Genomic DNA, 15,000 nt, shown 5'->3' with positions numbered 1-15,000 from the left:
TACACCACTTTCAATAACTTTGTGGAACAGTCCTGTATGCCAAATAGAATCAAATGCCTTTTGGAAGTCGATAAAGCAAGTGTATATTTTGGTATTATTTTGGTGGACATGTTTATCTATCAGGGTGTGTAGGGTGTAAAAATGATCAGTTGTGCGACGTTTTGGTATAAATCTAATTTGTCTTTTACTCAAGACTGGGTAGCATAGTGGTTAGAGCGTTGGACTAGTAACCGGAAGGTTGCAAGTTCAAACCCCCGAGCTGACTGTCATTCTGCCCCTGAACAGGCAGTTAACCCACTGTTCCTAGGCTGTCATTGAAAATAAGAATTTGTTCTTAACTGACTTGCCTAGTTAAATAAAGGTAAAAATTTAAAAGAAGACATTGTGCTTATTAAGGAAGTTGAGAACTCTTACATTTATAATACTACAGAAAACCTTCCCCAGGTTACTGTTCACACAAATGCCTCTGTAATTGTAAGGGGCAAATTTGTCTCCGTTCTTAAAGATTGGGATTGGTTATGAGTCCTTGATTCCAGATGTCAGGGAAATAACCTACACTCAGGATCAAATTAAACAGTTTTAATATAGCCAATTTAAATTTTGCACTAGTGAGTTTGAGCATCTCATTTAGGATGCCATCAGGTCCGCAGGCTTTTTAAAATTTGAGAGCCTGAAGTTTCTTATTGAGCTCCTGGTCAGTAATAGTTTAGTTTCTTATTGAGCCCCTGGTCAGTAATTGGGGTTTTTCGAATCCATTCAACTTCTCATGAATTTGCCGTTGTTCTGCGTTTGTGTCAATTTGAACGGTGTTGTAGAGTGTTTTAAAATGGGTCCATATGTCACCATTTTGTATCACTAATTCCTCGTTTCGATTTTTTTATTTTATTTTTCCAATTTTGCCAGAAGTTGTGTGTGATTTATGGACTCCTGAATTATTGTCAGCTACTTGCTGTTGTACTGTGCTTTTCTGGATCTGAGTGTTACATTTATAGGGTTTTAAAGTCTTACAGTAATGAAGGTGTAATTCACCATTATTTGGGTCTCTGTGCTTTTGGTTGGAGGTGTTCTATGTTTTTTCCTTATAATTTTACAATCTGCATCAAACCAGTTGTCATCTGTGGTCTTTTTAATTTTTTAAAATCAATTTCAATTGTGCTTCTTTTGCTGTTTGCCTGAATATATAGTTTGTTTTTTACAGTTAGATTGATGCCTTCTTCACTGTGAGTGAATGTGGTATCCAGAAAGTTATCTAAGAGTGTTTGGATATTTTGGTTCCAGGTTGCTTTCTGGTTTTCTTCTGTGCTGTTTTGGGCCCATTTGTATGAATGTCTGATGTTGTACAGATTACTGGGCTGTGAATGTCTGATGTTGTACAGATGGCTGGGCTGTGATGTTGTACAGCTGACTGGTCTGTAATGTCTGATGTTTCAGATTACTGGGCTGTGAATGTCTGATGTTGTCAGCTGACTGGGCTTTGAATTCTGATGTTGTACAGCTGACTGGGCTGTGAATGTCTGATGTTGTACAGCTGACTGGGCTGTGAATGTCTGATGTTGTACAGCTGACTGGGCTGTGAATGTCTGATGTTGTACAGCTGACTGGGCTGTGAATGTTGATGTTGTACTGGGCTGTGAATGTCTGATGTTGTACAGATTACTGGGCTGTGAATGTCTGATGTTGTACAGATTACTGGGCTGTGAATGTGTGATGTTGTACAGATTACTGGGCTGTGAATGTCTGATGTTGTACTGGACTGTGAATGTCTGATGTTGTACAGATTACTGGGCTGTGAATGTGTGATGTTGTACAGATTACTGGGCTGTGAATGTCTGATGTTGTACAGATTACTGGGCTGTGAATGTCTGATGTTGTACAGATTACTGGGCTGTGAATGTCTGATGTTGTACAGATTACTGGGCTGTGAATGTCTGATGTTGTACAGATTACTGGACTGTGAATGTGTGATGTTGTACTGGGCTGTGAATGTGTGATGTTGTACAGATTACTGGGCTGTGAATGTCTGATGTTGTACAGCTGACTGGCTGTGAATGTCTGATGTTGTACAGATTACTGGGCTGTGAATGTCTGATGTTGTACAGATTACTGGACTGTGAATGTGTGATGTTGTTTTACTGGGCTGTGAATGTCTGATGTTGTACAGTTTACTGGGCTGTGAATGTCTGATGTTGTCAGATTACTGGGCTGTGAATGTCTGATGTTTAAGATTACTTTTAATGTCTGATGTTGTACAGATTACTGGGCTGTGAATGTGTGATGTTGTACAGATTACTGGGCTGTGAATGTCTGATGTTGTACAGATTACTGGGCTGTGAATGTCTGATGTTGTACAGCTGACTGGGCTGTTTGAATGTCTGATGTTGTACAGATTACTGGGCTGTGAATGTCTGATGTTGTACAGATTACTGGGCTGTGAATGTCTGATGTTGTACAGCTGACTGGGCTGTGAATGTCTGATGTTGTACAGATTACTGGGCTGTGAATGTGTGATGTTGTACAGCTGACTGGGCGGTGAATGTGTGATGTTGTACAGATTACTGGGCTGTGAATGTCTGATGTTGTACAGATTATTGGACTGTGAATGTCTGATGTTGTACAGATTATTGGACTATGAATGTCTGATGTTGTACAGATTACTGGGCTGTGAATGTCTGATGTTGTACAGATTATTGGACTATGAATGTCTGATGTTGTACAGATTATTGGACTATGAATGTCTGATGTTGTACAGATTACTGGGCTGTGAATGTCTGATGTTGTACAGCTGACTGGGCTGTGAATGTCTGATGTTGTACAGCTGACTGGGCTGTGAATGTGTGATGTTGTACAGATTACTGGGCTGTGAATGTCTGATGTTGTACAGATTACTGGGCTGTGAATGTCTGATGTTGTACAGCTTACTGGGCTGTGAATGTGTGATGTTGTACAGATTACTGGGCTGTGAATGTCTGATGTTGTACAGATTACTGGGCTATGAATGTCTGGTGTTGTACAGATTACTGGGCTATGAATGTCTGGTGTTGTACAGCTGACTGGGCTGTGAATGTCTGATGTTGTACAGATTACTGGGCTATGAATGTCTGGTGTTGTACAGCTGACTGGGCTGTGAATGTCTGATGTTGTACAGCTGACTGGGCTGTGAATGTCTGATGTTGTACAGATTACTGGGCTATGAATGTCTGATGTTGTACAGATTACTGGGCTGTGAATGTCTGATGTTGTACAGATTACTGGGCTGTGAATGTCTGATGTTGTACAGATTACTGGGCTGTGAATGTGTGATGTTGTACAGATTACTGGGCTGTGAATGTGTGATGTTGTACAGATTACTGGCTGTGATGTTGACATGTGTGATGTTATACAGCTGACTGGGCTGTGAATGTCTGATGTTGTACAGCTGACTGGACTGTGAATGTCTGATGTTATACAGCTGACTGGGCTGTGAATGTGTGGTTGTCTCCATGTCTGTTCTTTTGAGGAACAACGTAATTTGGCTGTGATCAGACAGAGGTGTTCACTGTCAAGCGATAGTGAATGAGCTGGGAGAGAAAGGGTCAATGTCTGTAATCATATGGTCTGTGGCCAAGAGGTGAGCAGTAGGTAGTAACCTACCATTGACAAAGTATAGACCAAAGTACAGACCCAGGCTTCTACAGAGCTGCAACAGATCCCTTCCGTTGTTGTTGACGGTGATGTCACTGTTGTTTCTATGGGGACGACGAAGACAGTTAGAGACACTATGGCCTGTTATAAAGCTGTCCCCTCGTGTGGCTGTCACTGTTGTTTCTATGGGGGAGATGAAGACAGAGACACTATGGCCTGTTATAAAGCTGTCCCCTCGTGTGGTCTGTCACTGTTGTTTCTATGGGGGAGATGAAGACAGAGACACTATGGCCTGTTATAAAGCTGTCCCCTCGTGTGGTCTGTCACTGTTGTTTCTATGGGGGAGATGAAGACAGTTAGAGACACTATGGCCTGTTATAATGCTGTCCCCTCATGTGGTCTGTCACTGTTGTTTCTATGGGGGAGATGAAGACAGTTAGAGACACTATGGCCTGTAATAAAGCTGTCCCCTCATGTGGTCTGTCACTGTTGTTTCTATGGGGGAGATCAGGTAGTGTTGGCCTGTAATAAAGCTGTCCCCTTTGGTCTGTCACTGTTGTTTCTATGGGGGAGATGAAGCACACTATGGCCTGTTATAATGCTGTCCCCTCTGGTCTGTCACTGTTGCCTGGGGAGATGAAGACAGTTAGAGCCATGGCCTGTAATAAAGCTGTCCCCCTGGTCTGTCACTGTTGTTTCTATGGGGGGAAGGAAGATCTGTCCCCTCTGGTCTGTAATATGGGGGGATTCTAGAGAGGGGGGCAGATCCCTCATGTGGTCTGTCACTGTTGAGTAATATGGGGATTTAAGGGGAGACACTCTGGCCTGTAATAGCTGGGGATGTGCTGTTAGGGGAGTGTTCCCTGAGTAATATGTCCCCACAGGGCACATTTCCCTGGGGGGAGTCTCTTCCTCAAGGGTGGGGAAGATCTCCTCTGAGTAATATGGGGATTCTGAGGGGGGAGATCTCCTCTGAGTAATATGGGGATTCTGAGGGGGAGATCTCCTCTGAGTAATATGGGGATTCTGAGGGGGGAGATCTCCTCTGAGTAATATGGGGATTCTGAGGGGGGATAAATATTACGCAAAGTAACACGTCTTTTTCCGTCAGTACAAGTTATTTTTTCAATTAGATGTTGTAGTTCGGATTTGTACCAAATGATCAGTCCTCCAGAGTCTCTGCCTCTATTGACAGAGATGTGTTTCTGTGTCAGCCTTACACCATGTCTCCTGCAGAATGATGATGTCAACATCTTTAAGATTTTTGTTGAACTCCAGTGCTAAACTCTTCAGTCCAAAGGTTGATCAGTTTAGGCCCTGAATGTTCCACATGCTGACTGATAGGTTGATGAGTTTAGGCCCTGAATGTTCCACATGCTGACTGATAGGTTGATGAGTTTAGGCCCTGAATGTTCCACATGCTGACTGATAGGTTGATGAGTTTAGGCCCTGAATGTTCCACATGCTGACTGATAGGTTGATGAGTTTAGGCCCTGAATGTTCCACATGCTGACTGTGTGTGTGTGTGTGTGTGTGTGTGTGTGTGTGTGTGTGTGTGTGTGTGCGTGCGTGCGTGCGTGCGCGTGTGTGTGTGTGTTTAGTGCAGTTTAGTGCAGATGTATTGGAGGAGCTGTTTAATCTCACTTAATCCTACAGGGTTCTCCTGTCCTCTGACGACCTCTGCGTAGCTGCGCTGGTCCTGCTGTTGGGCCCTGTGGAGTGGAGGAGGGCCAGTTCTGGGCCGTGGGGCTTCCTCTCTGGTCTGGTAGGGCTGGTGGTCTGGTGCGGGGTAGTAGGCTGGGCCCGGTCCAGTCTGGCTAAGCCGATGGAAGTGGTTATGCTCTCGTGGTGGGTGGGGTCTGTGGGGTGCGCTGGGTCTGGTGTGGCATTGAGGGGGCCTGGGGCTCCTTGGTGGTGCAGTGGTCTGGTAGGGGTCTCTCTCTCTCTCCTCTCTCAATTCAATTCAATTCAAGGGCTTTATTGGCATGAGAAACATGTGTTAACATTGCCAAAGCAAGTGAGGTAGATAATATATAAAGTGAATATATAAAGTGAAATAAACAATAAAAATTAACAGTAAACATTACACATACAGAAGTTTCAAAACAATAAAGACATTACAAATGTCATATTATATATATATACAGTGTTTTAACAATGTATAAATGGTAAAGGACACAAGATAAAATAAATAAGCATAAATATGGGTTGTATTTACAATGGTGTGTGTTCTTCACTGGTTACCCTTTTCTCGTGGCAACAGGTCACAAATCTTGCTGCTGTGATGGCACAGTGTGGAATTTCACCCAGTAGATATGGGAGTTTATCAAAATTGGATTTGTTTTCGAATTCTTTGTGGATCTGTGTAATCTGAGGGAAATATGTCTCTCTAATATGGTCATACATTGGGCAGGAGGTTAGGAAGTGCAGCTCAGTTTCCACCTCATTTTGTGGGCAGTGAGCACATAGCCTGTCTTCTCTTGAGAGCCATGTCTGCCTACGGCGGCCTTTCTCAATAGCAAGGCTATGCTCACTGAGTCTGTACATAGTCAAAGCTTTCCTTAAGTTTGGGTCAGTCACAGTGGTCAGGTATTCTGCCGCTGTGTACTCTCTGTGTAGGGCCAAATAGCATTCTAGTTTGCTCTGTTTTTTTGTTAATTCTTTTTCAATGTGTCAAGTAATTATCTTTTTGTTTTCTCATGATTTGGTTGGGTCTAATTGTGCTGCTGTCCTGGGGCTCTGTAGGGTGTGTTTGTGTTTGTGAACAGAGCCCCAGGTCCAGCTTGCTTAGGGGACTCTTCTCCAGGTTCATTTCTCTGTATGGCTTTGGGAATAGCTTCCTTTTAGGTGGTTATAGAATTTAACGGTTCTTTTCTGGATTTTGATCATTAGTGGGTATCGGCCTAATTCTGCTCTGCATGCATTATTTGGTGTTCTACGTTGTACACGGAGGATATTTTTGCAGAATGCTGCGTGCAGAGTCTCAATTTGGTGTTTGTCCCATTTTGTGAAGTCTTGGTTGGTGAGCGGACCCCAGACCTCACAACCATAAAGGGCAATGGGCTCTATGACTGATTCAAGTATTTTTAGCCAGATCCTAATTGGTATGTTGAAATTTATGTTCCTTTTGATGGCATAGAATGCCCTTCTTGCCTTGTCTCTCAGATCGTTCACAGCTTTGTGGAAGTTGCCTGTGGCGCTGATGTTTAGGCCAAGGTATGTATAGTTTTTTGTGTGCTCTAGGGCAACAGTGTCTAGATGGAATTTGTATTTGTGGTCCTGGTGACTGGACCTTTTTTGGAACACCATTATTTTGGTCTTACTGAGATTTACTGTTAGGGCCCAGGTCTGACAGAATCTGTGCATAAGATCTAGGTGCTGCTGTAGGCCCTCCTTGGTTGGTGACAGAAGCACCAGATCATCAGCAAACAGCAGAGATTTGACTTCGGATTCTAGTCGGGTGAGGCCGGGTGCTGCAGACTTTTCTAGTGCCCGCGCCAATTCGTTGATATATATGTTGAAGAGGGTGGGGCTTAAGCTGCATCCCTGTCTCACCCCACGACCCTGTGTGAAGAAATGTATGTGTTTTTTGCTAATTTTAACCGCACACTTGTTGTTTGTGTACATGGATTTTATAATGTCGTATGTTTTACCCCCAACACCACTTTCCATCAGTTTGTATAGCAGACCCTCATGCCAAATTGAGTCAAAGGCTTTTTTGAAATCAACAAAGCATGAGAAGACTTTGCCTTTGTTTTGGTTTGTTTGGTTGTCAATTAGGGTGTACATGGTCTGTTGTACGGTAATTTGGTAAAAAGCCAATTTGACATTTGCTCAGTACATTGTTTTCATTGAGGAAATGTACGAGTCTGCTGTTAATGATAATGCAGAGGATTTTCCCAAGGTTACTGTTGACGCATATTCCACGGTAGTTATTGGGGTCAAATTTGTCTCCACTTTTGTGGATTGGGCTGATCAGTCCTTGGTTCCAAATATTGGGGAAGATGCCAGAGCTAAGGATGATGTTAAGTATAGTATAGCCAATTGGAATTTGTTGTCTGTATATTTGATCATTTCATTGAGGATACCATCAACACCACAGGCCTTTTTGGGTTGGAGGGTTTTTATTTTGTCCTGTAACTCATTCAATGTAATTAGAGAATCCAGTGGTTTCTGGTAGTCTTTAGTAGTTGATTCTAAGATCTGTATTTGATCATGTATATGTTTTTGCTCTTTATTCTTTGTTATAGAGCCAAAAAGATTGGAGAAGTGGTTTACCCATACATCTCCATTTGGGAGAGATAATTCTTCGTGTTGTTGTTTGTTTAGTGTTTTCCAATTTTCCCAGAGGTGGTTAGAGTCTATGGAATCTTCAATTACATTGAGCTGATTTCTGACGTGCTGTTCCTTCTTCTTCCGTAGTGTATTTCTGCATTGTTTTAGTGATTCACCATAGTGAAGATGTAGACTCAGGTTTTCTGGGTCTCTATGTTTTTGGTTGGACAGGTTTCTCAATTTCTTTCTTAGATTTTTGCATTCTTCATCAAACCATTTGTCTTTATTGTTAATTTTCTTCAGTTTTCTATTTGAGATTTTTATATTTGATAGGGAACCAGAGAGGTCAAATATACTGTTAAGATTTTCTACTGCCAAGTTCACACCTTCACTATTACAGTGGAACGTTTTACCCAGGAAATTGTCTAAAAGGGATTGAATTTGTTGTTGCCTAATTGTTTTTTGGTAGGTTTCCAAACTGCATTCCTTCCATCTATAGCATTTCTTAATGTTACTCAGTTCCTTTGGCTTTGATGCCTCATGATTGAGTATTGCTCTGTTTAAGTAGACTGATTTTGCTGTGGTCTGATAGGGGTGTCAGTGCGTTGACTGTGAACGCTCTGAGAGACTCTGGGTTGAGGTCAGTGATAAAGTAGTCTACAGTACTACTGCCAAGAGATGAGCTATAGGTGTACCTACCATAGAAGTCCCCTCAAAGCCTACCATTGACTATGTACATACCCAGCGTGCGACAGAGCTGCAGGAGTTGTGACCCATTTTTGCTAGTTGTGTTGTCATAGTTGTGCCTAGGGGGGCATATGTGGGAGGGAATGCTGTCACCTCCAGGCAGGTGTTTGTCCCCCTGTGTGCTGAGGGTGTCAGGTTCTTGTCCGGTTCTGGCATTTAGGTCGCCACAGACTAGTACATGTCCCTGGGCCTGGAAATGATTGATTTCCCCCTCCAGGATGGAGAAGCTGTCTTCATTAAAGTATGGGGATTCTAGTGGGGGGATATAGGTAGCACACGGGAGGACATTTTTCTCTGTTAGGATAATTTCCTTTTGAATTTCTAGCCAAATGTAGAATGTTCCTGTTTTGATTAATGGAGTGAGTTAGGTCTGCTCTATACCAAATTAGCATACCCCCTGAGTCCCTTCCCTGTTTCACACCTGGTAGTTTGGTGGATGGGACTACCAGCTCTCTGTAACCTAGAGGGCAACCAGTGGGTCCGTCTCCTCTATACCAGGTTTCTTGCAGGATGACAATGTCTGTATTACCGATTTCTTTGGTGAAATCTGGGTTTCTGCTCTTTAGGCCAAAGGCAGATGACCTCAGGCCTTGGATATTCCAGGATGATATAGTGAAGGCTTTTTGTTCCATAGAGTGTCCAATGTTGTTGGTCGTGGTTTGTCTCTCTCTCTTTCTCTCCCTCTCCTGTCTCTCTCCTCTCTCTCTCTCTCTCTCTCCCCTCTCTCTCTCTCTATCAGTCTCTCTCTCCTCTCTCTCTCTCTATCACTCTCTCTCCTCTCTATCTCTCCTCTCACCTCTCCCTCTCTCTCTCTCTCTCACCTCTCTCTCTCTCTCCTCTCTAACTCTCTCTCTCTCTCTCTCTCTCTCTATCCTCTCTCCTCTATCTCTCTCTCTCTCTCTCTCCTCTCTCTCTCTCTCTCTCTCTCTCTCTCTCTCTCTCTCTCTCTCCTCTCTCTCTCTCTCTCTCTCTCTCTCTCTCTCTCTCTCTCTCTCTCTCTCTCTCTCTCTCTCTCTCTCTCTCTCTCTCTCTCTCTCTCTCTCTCTCTCTCTCTCTCTCTCTATCCTCTCTCTCTCTCTCTCTCTCTCTCTCTCTCTCTCTCTCTCTCTCTCTCTCTCTCTCTCTCTCTCTCTCTCTCACCTCTCTCTCTCTCTCTCTCTCTCTCTCTCTCTCTCCTCTCTCTCTCTCTCCTTTCTCTCTCTCTTCATCTTTCACCATTCATATGTAAAACTGCCGGTGTGATTGCTTCAAAGGGACTCATGTATTCTAATGAAAAAGGGGGAAGTGTAATGAACTGAACAAGATGAGACAGAAGCCCCGTTTATACCTGGTTCTAACATGCGTCTGTTGTCCTGATCTTGTCCACATTCTGATTGTGCCCACATTTGTCGACAGGTCAAAAGATGCATTGTTAACTGATTGTGATTAGATATTCCTGACCACCTCTGGAGGTAGTCAAAAATGCATCATGTACGGACATCCTTGAAGTGTAAACAAATCCGGACCAGGAAAGTGTATACATTTTTGCAAAACGTCACGGTTGTCTCACCCTCTCAAAAAACAATCCCACTGGCCGGTTGAATTAAGATCATGGTCTTCGTTAGAAGCCAAGAGCATAGTGGCATAGATACCGCAGGAAAATAAAGACATTTATGAAGAGATCGTTTCCCGAATAGAGAAAAAGTGTTTTCCCATTCCAATGTACCTTTAGATCAAGGTATAATGTGGAGACACATTTTATTATTACCAAAAAGCAGGCGGTGTTTCATAATATTAGATACAGGTTGTTCTAATTGGTCTCTTTCTTTCTCCCTCCCTCCATCCTTATCCTTCTCCCTACATCACCCCCTCCCTCCCTCCCTCCATCCTTATCCTTCTCCCTACATCACCCCCTCCCTCCCTCCCCCATCCTTATCCTTCTCCCTACATCACCCCCTCCCTCCCTCCCTCCCCCATCCTTATCCTTCTCCCTACATCACCCCCTCCCTCCCTCCCCCCATCCTTATCCTTCTCCCTACATCACCCCCCTCCCTCCCTCCATCCTTATCCTTCTCCCTACATCACCCCCTCCCTCCCTCCTTCCATCCTTATCCTTCTCCCTACATCACCCCCCCTCCCTCCCTCCATCATCCTTCTCTCCCCCTCCCTCCCCCTCCCTCCCTCCCTCCCTCCCTCCTTCCCTCCCTCCCTCCCTCCCTCCCTCCCTCCCTCCCTCCCTCCCTCCCTCCCTCCATCCTTATCCTTCTCCCTACATCACCCTCCCCCCTCCCTCCCTCCCTCCATCCTTATCCTTCCCTCCCTACATCACCCTCCCTCCCTCCCTCCCTCCCCCACCCTCCCTCCTTCCATCCTTCTCCCTCCCTACATCACCCTCCCTCCCTCCCTCCCTCCCTACATCCCCTCCCCCTCCCCCTCCCTACATCACCCTCCCTCCCTCCCTCCCTACATCCTCCCTCCCTCCCTCCCTACATCACCCTCCCTCCCCCTCCCCCTCACCCTCCCTCCCTCCCTCCCCTCCCTCCCTCCCTCCCTCCCCATCACCCTCCCTCCCTCCCTCCCCCTCCCTCCCCCCCCTCCCTCCATCCTTCTCCTTCTCCCTACATCACCCTCCCTCCCTCCCTCCCTCCCTCCCTCCCCATCACCCTCCCTCCCTCCCTCCCTACATCACCCTCCCTCCCTCCCTCCCTCCCTTCATCTTCCTTCTGTACTTCCCTCCCTCCATCTCCATCCACCTCCCTCCCTCCCTCCCTCCCTCCCTCCCCATCACCCTCCCTCCCTCCCTCCCTCCCTACATCACCCTCCCTCCCTCCCTCCCTACATCACCCTCCCTCCCTCCCTCCCTTCATCTTCCTTCTGTACTTCCCTCCCTCCATCTCCATCCACCTCCCTCCCTCCCTCCCTCCCTCCCTACATCACCCTCCCTCCCTCCCTCCCTCCCTCCCTACATCACCCTCCCTCCCTCCCTCCCTCCCTACATCACCCTCCCTCCCTCCCTCCCTACATCACCCTCCCTCCCCCCTCCCTCCCTTCATCTTCCTTCTGTACTTCCCTCCCTCCATCTCCATCCACCTCCCTCCCTCCCTCCCTCCCGTCATTTTCCCCTTCCTTCCGTACTCCCTCCCTCCCTCCATCTCCATCCACCTCCCTCACCCCCTCCCTCCATCTCCATCCACCTCCCTCCCTCCCTCCCTCCCTCCCTCCCTCCATCTCCATCCACCTCCCTCCCTCCCTCCCGTCATTTTCCCCTTCCTTCCGTACTTCCCTCCCTCCCTCCATCTCTTCCCCTCCCTCCCTCCCTCCCGTCATCTTCCCCTTCCTTCCGTACTTCCCTCCCTCCCTCCATCTTCCCATCCTCTCTTTTTCTGTCTTTCTCCTCTCTGGTTCTCTCCCAGAGCGGGAGTCATTGCGACAGCAGTATGCCCAGGACACTAAGATGGGCTTTGTGATCAATGCCATCTACTCCATGGCCTATGGGCTCCATAACATGCAGCGCTCACTGTGCCCAGGCTATCAGGTGGGTGCTACTGGACTGGAATAAACACAACCTACTGTCACTATTATTGTTGATATATGATGGTGAGGATGAAGAGGATGATGAGGATGATGGTGAGGATGATGAGGATGGTGAGGATGAAGAGGATGATAATGATGATGATGATTGTGATAATGGTGATGATGATGATGATTGTGATCCAGGGGCTGTGTGATGCAATGAGACCAATAGATGGCGCTACACTGCTGGACTTCCTGATGAAGACCAACTTCACAGGCGTGTCTGGAGAGGGCATCCTGTTTGACGAGAACGGAGACTCACCTGGCCGGTACGTGTATGTGTGTGTGTGTGTGTGTGTGTATGCATGTTTGTGTGTGTGTGTGTTTGTGCGTGTGTGTCTATGTGTGTGTGTGTGTGTGTATATGTTTGTGTGTGTGTGTGTATATGTGTGTGTGCGTGTGTGTGTGTATATGTTTGTGCGTGCGTGTGTGTATATGTGTATGTGTGTGTATATGCGTGTGTGTGTGTGTGTGTTTGTGCGTGTGTGTATATGTGTGTGTGTGTGTGTATATGTTTGTTTGTGCGTACGTGTGTGTGCGTGTGTGTGTGTGTGTGCGTGCGTGCGTGTGTGTCTCAATAGGACACTGGCTGTGATGATCTCATCCCATGTACACTACATGACCAAAAGTATGTGGACACATGCAATTCGAACATCTCATTACAAAATCATGGGCATTAATATGAAGTTGGTCCCCCTTTGCTGCTATAACTACCACCACTCTTCTGGGAACGGTTTCCACTAGATGTTGGAACATTGCTGCGGGGGACTTGCTTCCATTCAGCCACATGAGTAATAGTGAGGTCGGGCACTGATGTTGGGAGATTAGGCTCGCAGTCGGTGTTCCAATTCATCCCAAAGCTGTTCGATGGGGTTGAGGTCAGGGTTCTATGCAGGCTAGTCAAGTTCTTCCACACCGATCTCGACAAACCATTTATTGTATGGACCTTGCATTGTGCATGGGGCATTGTCATGCGGAAGCAGGAAAGGGCCTTTCCCAAACTGTTGACACAAAGTTGGAAGCACAGAATCACTAGAATGTCATTGTATGCTGAAGCATTAAGATTTCCCTTCACTGGAACTAAGGGGCCTGAACCATGAAAAACAGCCCTAGAACATTATGCCTCCTCCAACAAACTTTACAGTTGGCACTATGCATTCGGGCAGGTAGTGTTCTCTTGGCATCTGACAAACCCAGCGTTATTCATCACTCCAGAGAAAGTGTTTCCACTGCTCCAGAGTCCAATGGGAGCTTTACACCACTCCAGCCAATGATTGGCATTGAGCATTGTGATCTTAGGCTTGTGTGCGGCTGCCAGGTCATGGAAACCCATTTCATGAAGCTTCTGATGAACAGTTCTTGTGCTGACGTTGCTTCCAGAGGCAGTTTGAAACTCGGTAGTGAGTGTTGCAACTGAGGACAAACCAGTTTTACTCACTGCGCGATTCAGCACTCGGCGGTCCCGTAATGTGAGCTTGTGTGGCCTACCACTTCGCTTCTGTGCCGTTGTTGCTCCTAGACGTTTCTGCTTCACAATAACAGCACTTACAGTTGACCGGGGCAGCTCTAACAGGGCAGAAATTTGATGAACTGACTTGTTGGAAAGGTGGCATTCTATGACGGTGCCACAGTGAAAGTCAGTGGCAGTAAGACCATTCTATTGCCAATGATTGTCTATGGAGATTGCATGGCTGTGTGCTCGATTTTATACACCTGTCAGCAACCGGTGTTGATGAAGTAGCCAAATCCACTCATTTGAAGGGTTGGGCTAACCTTAACCCACATACTAACCTTAACCCACATACTAACCTTAACCCACATACTAACCTTAACCCACATACTAACCTTAACCCACATACTTTTAGATATATAGTGTATCTCTGTACCTTAGTATGTATGTATCAATAGATTCAGAGGCACTGACTCACTGTGTGTGTGTGTGTGTGTGTCAGCTATGAGATCATGAACTTTAAGAAGATGGGCAAGGACTACTATGACTATATTAACGTAGGGAGCTGGGACAACAGTGGGCTGAAGATCGATGACGATGAAATCTGGGCCAGCAAGGACACCATCATCAAATCAGTCTGCAGCGAACCCTGTGACAAGGGACAGATAAAGGTGACACACACACACACACATCAAATATATGCATCCACACGTTTCCACACACACACATCCCTACAAACACATCCTGTGTATGCTCTGGGGGGGAGGGAGGCTAGCAATGACAAGGACCCTTCCAGATTATCTCCGTCTGATTGGTGTATTCTATCTAAGATAGTATTTCTGCAGCATTCTGATTGGTGTGTTTCTCCTGAGCTGATGAGGTTGTGTCCTCCAGGTGATCCGTAAAGGAGAGGTGAGCTGCTGCTGGACCTGCACTCCCTGTAAGGAGAATGAGTTTGTGTTTGATGAGTACACCTGCCGAGCCTGTGACCTGGGCTCCTGGCCCACCTTCCACCTCACAGGTGAGACGCACGCGCACACCCCCTCACGCACACACACACACCCCCACGCACACACACCCCCTCACGCACACACCCACCCCCCACACACACACCCCCACGCACGCACGCACACACACACACACACACCCCCACGCACACACACCCCCACGCACGCACACACACACCCCCACGCACGCACACACACACGCACGCACGCACGCACGCACACACACACACACACACACACACACACACACCCCCACGCACACACACCCCCACGCACGCACACACACACACACACACACACACACACACACACACACACACACACACACACACACACGCACGCACGCAC

At 46.4% G+C, this 15,000-nt stretch overlaps 1 protein-coding gene across 1 annotated transcript in view; it reads left to right on the top strand.

Annotated features, from left to right (window-relative positions):
• Nucleotides 1-15,000, top strand: part of grm5b (glutamate receptor, metabotropic 5b) — a 126,843-nt gene that overhangs the window by 97,470 nt on the left and 14,373 nt on the right. The window contains exons 8-11 of the mRNA XM_042297618.1: nucleotides 12,036-12,157; nucleotides 12,340-12,464; nucleotides 14,148-14,316; nucleotides 14,540-14,666. Coding sequence (XP_042153552.1) covers nucleotides 12,036-12,157; nucleotides 12,340-12,464; nucleotides 14,148-14,316; nucleotides 14,540-14,666 — 543 coding nt within the window. The remainder of the gene's footprint in view (nucleotides 1-12,035; nucleotides 12,158-12,339; nucleotides 12,465-14,147; nucleotides 14,317-14,539; nucleotides 14,667-15,000) is intronic.

The sequence above is a fragment of the Oncorhynchus tshawytscha genome, linkage group LG14, assembly GCF_018296145.1.
Source record: "Oncorhynchus tshawytscha isolate Ot180627B linkage group LG14, Otsh_v2.0, whole genome shotgun sequence".
Lineage (NCBI taxonomy): Eukaryota > Metazoa > Chordata > Actinopteri > Salmoniformes > Salmonidae > Oncorhynchus > Oncorhynchus tshawytscha.
Note: the sequence above shows the minus strand (reverse complement) of the source record. Positions and strands in the feature narration are given on the sequence as shown.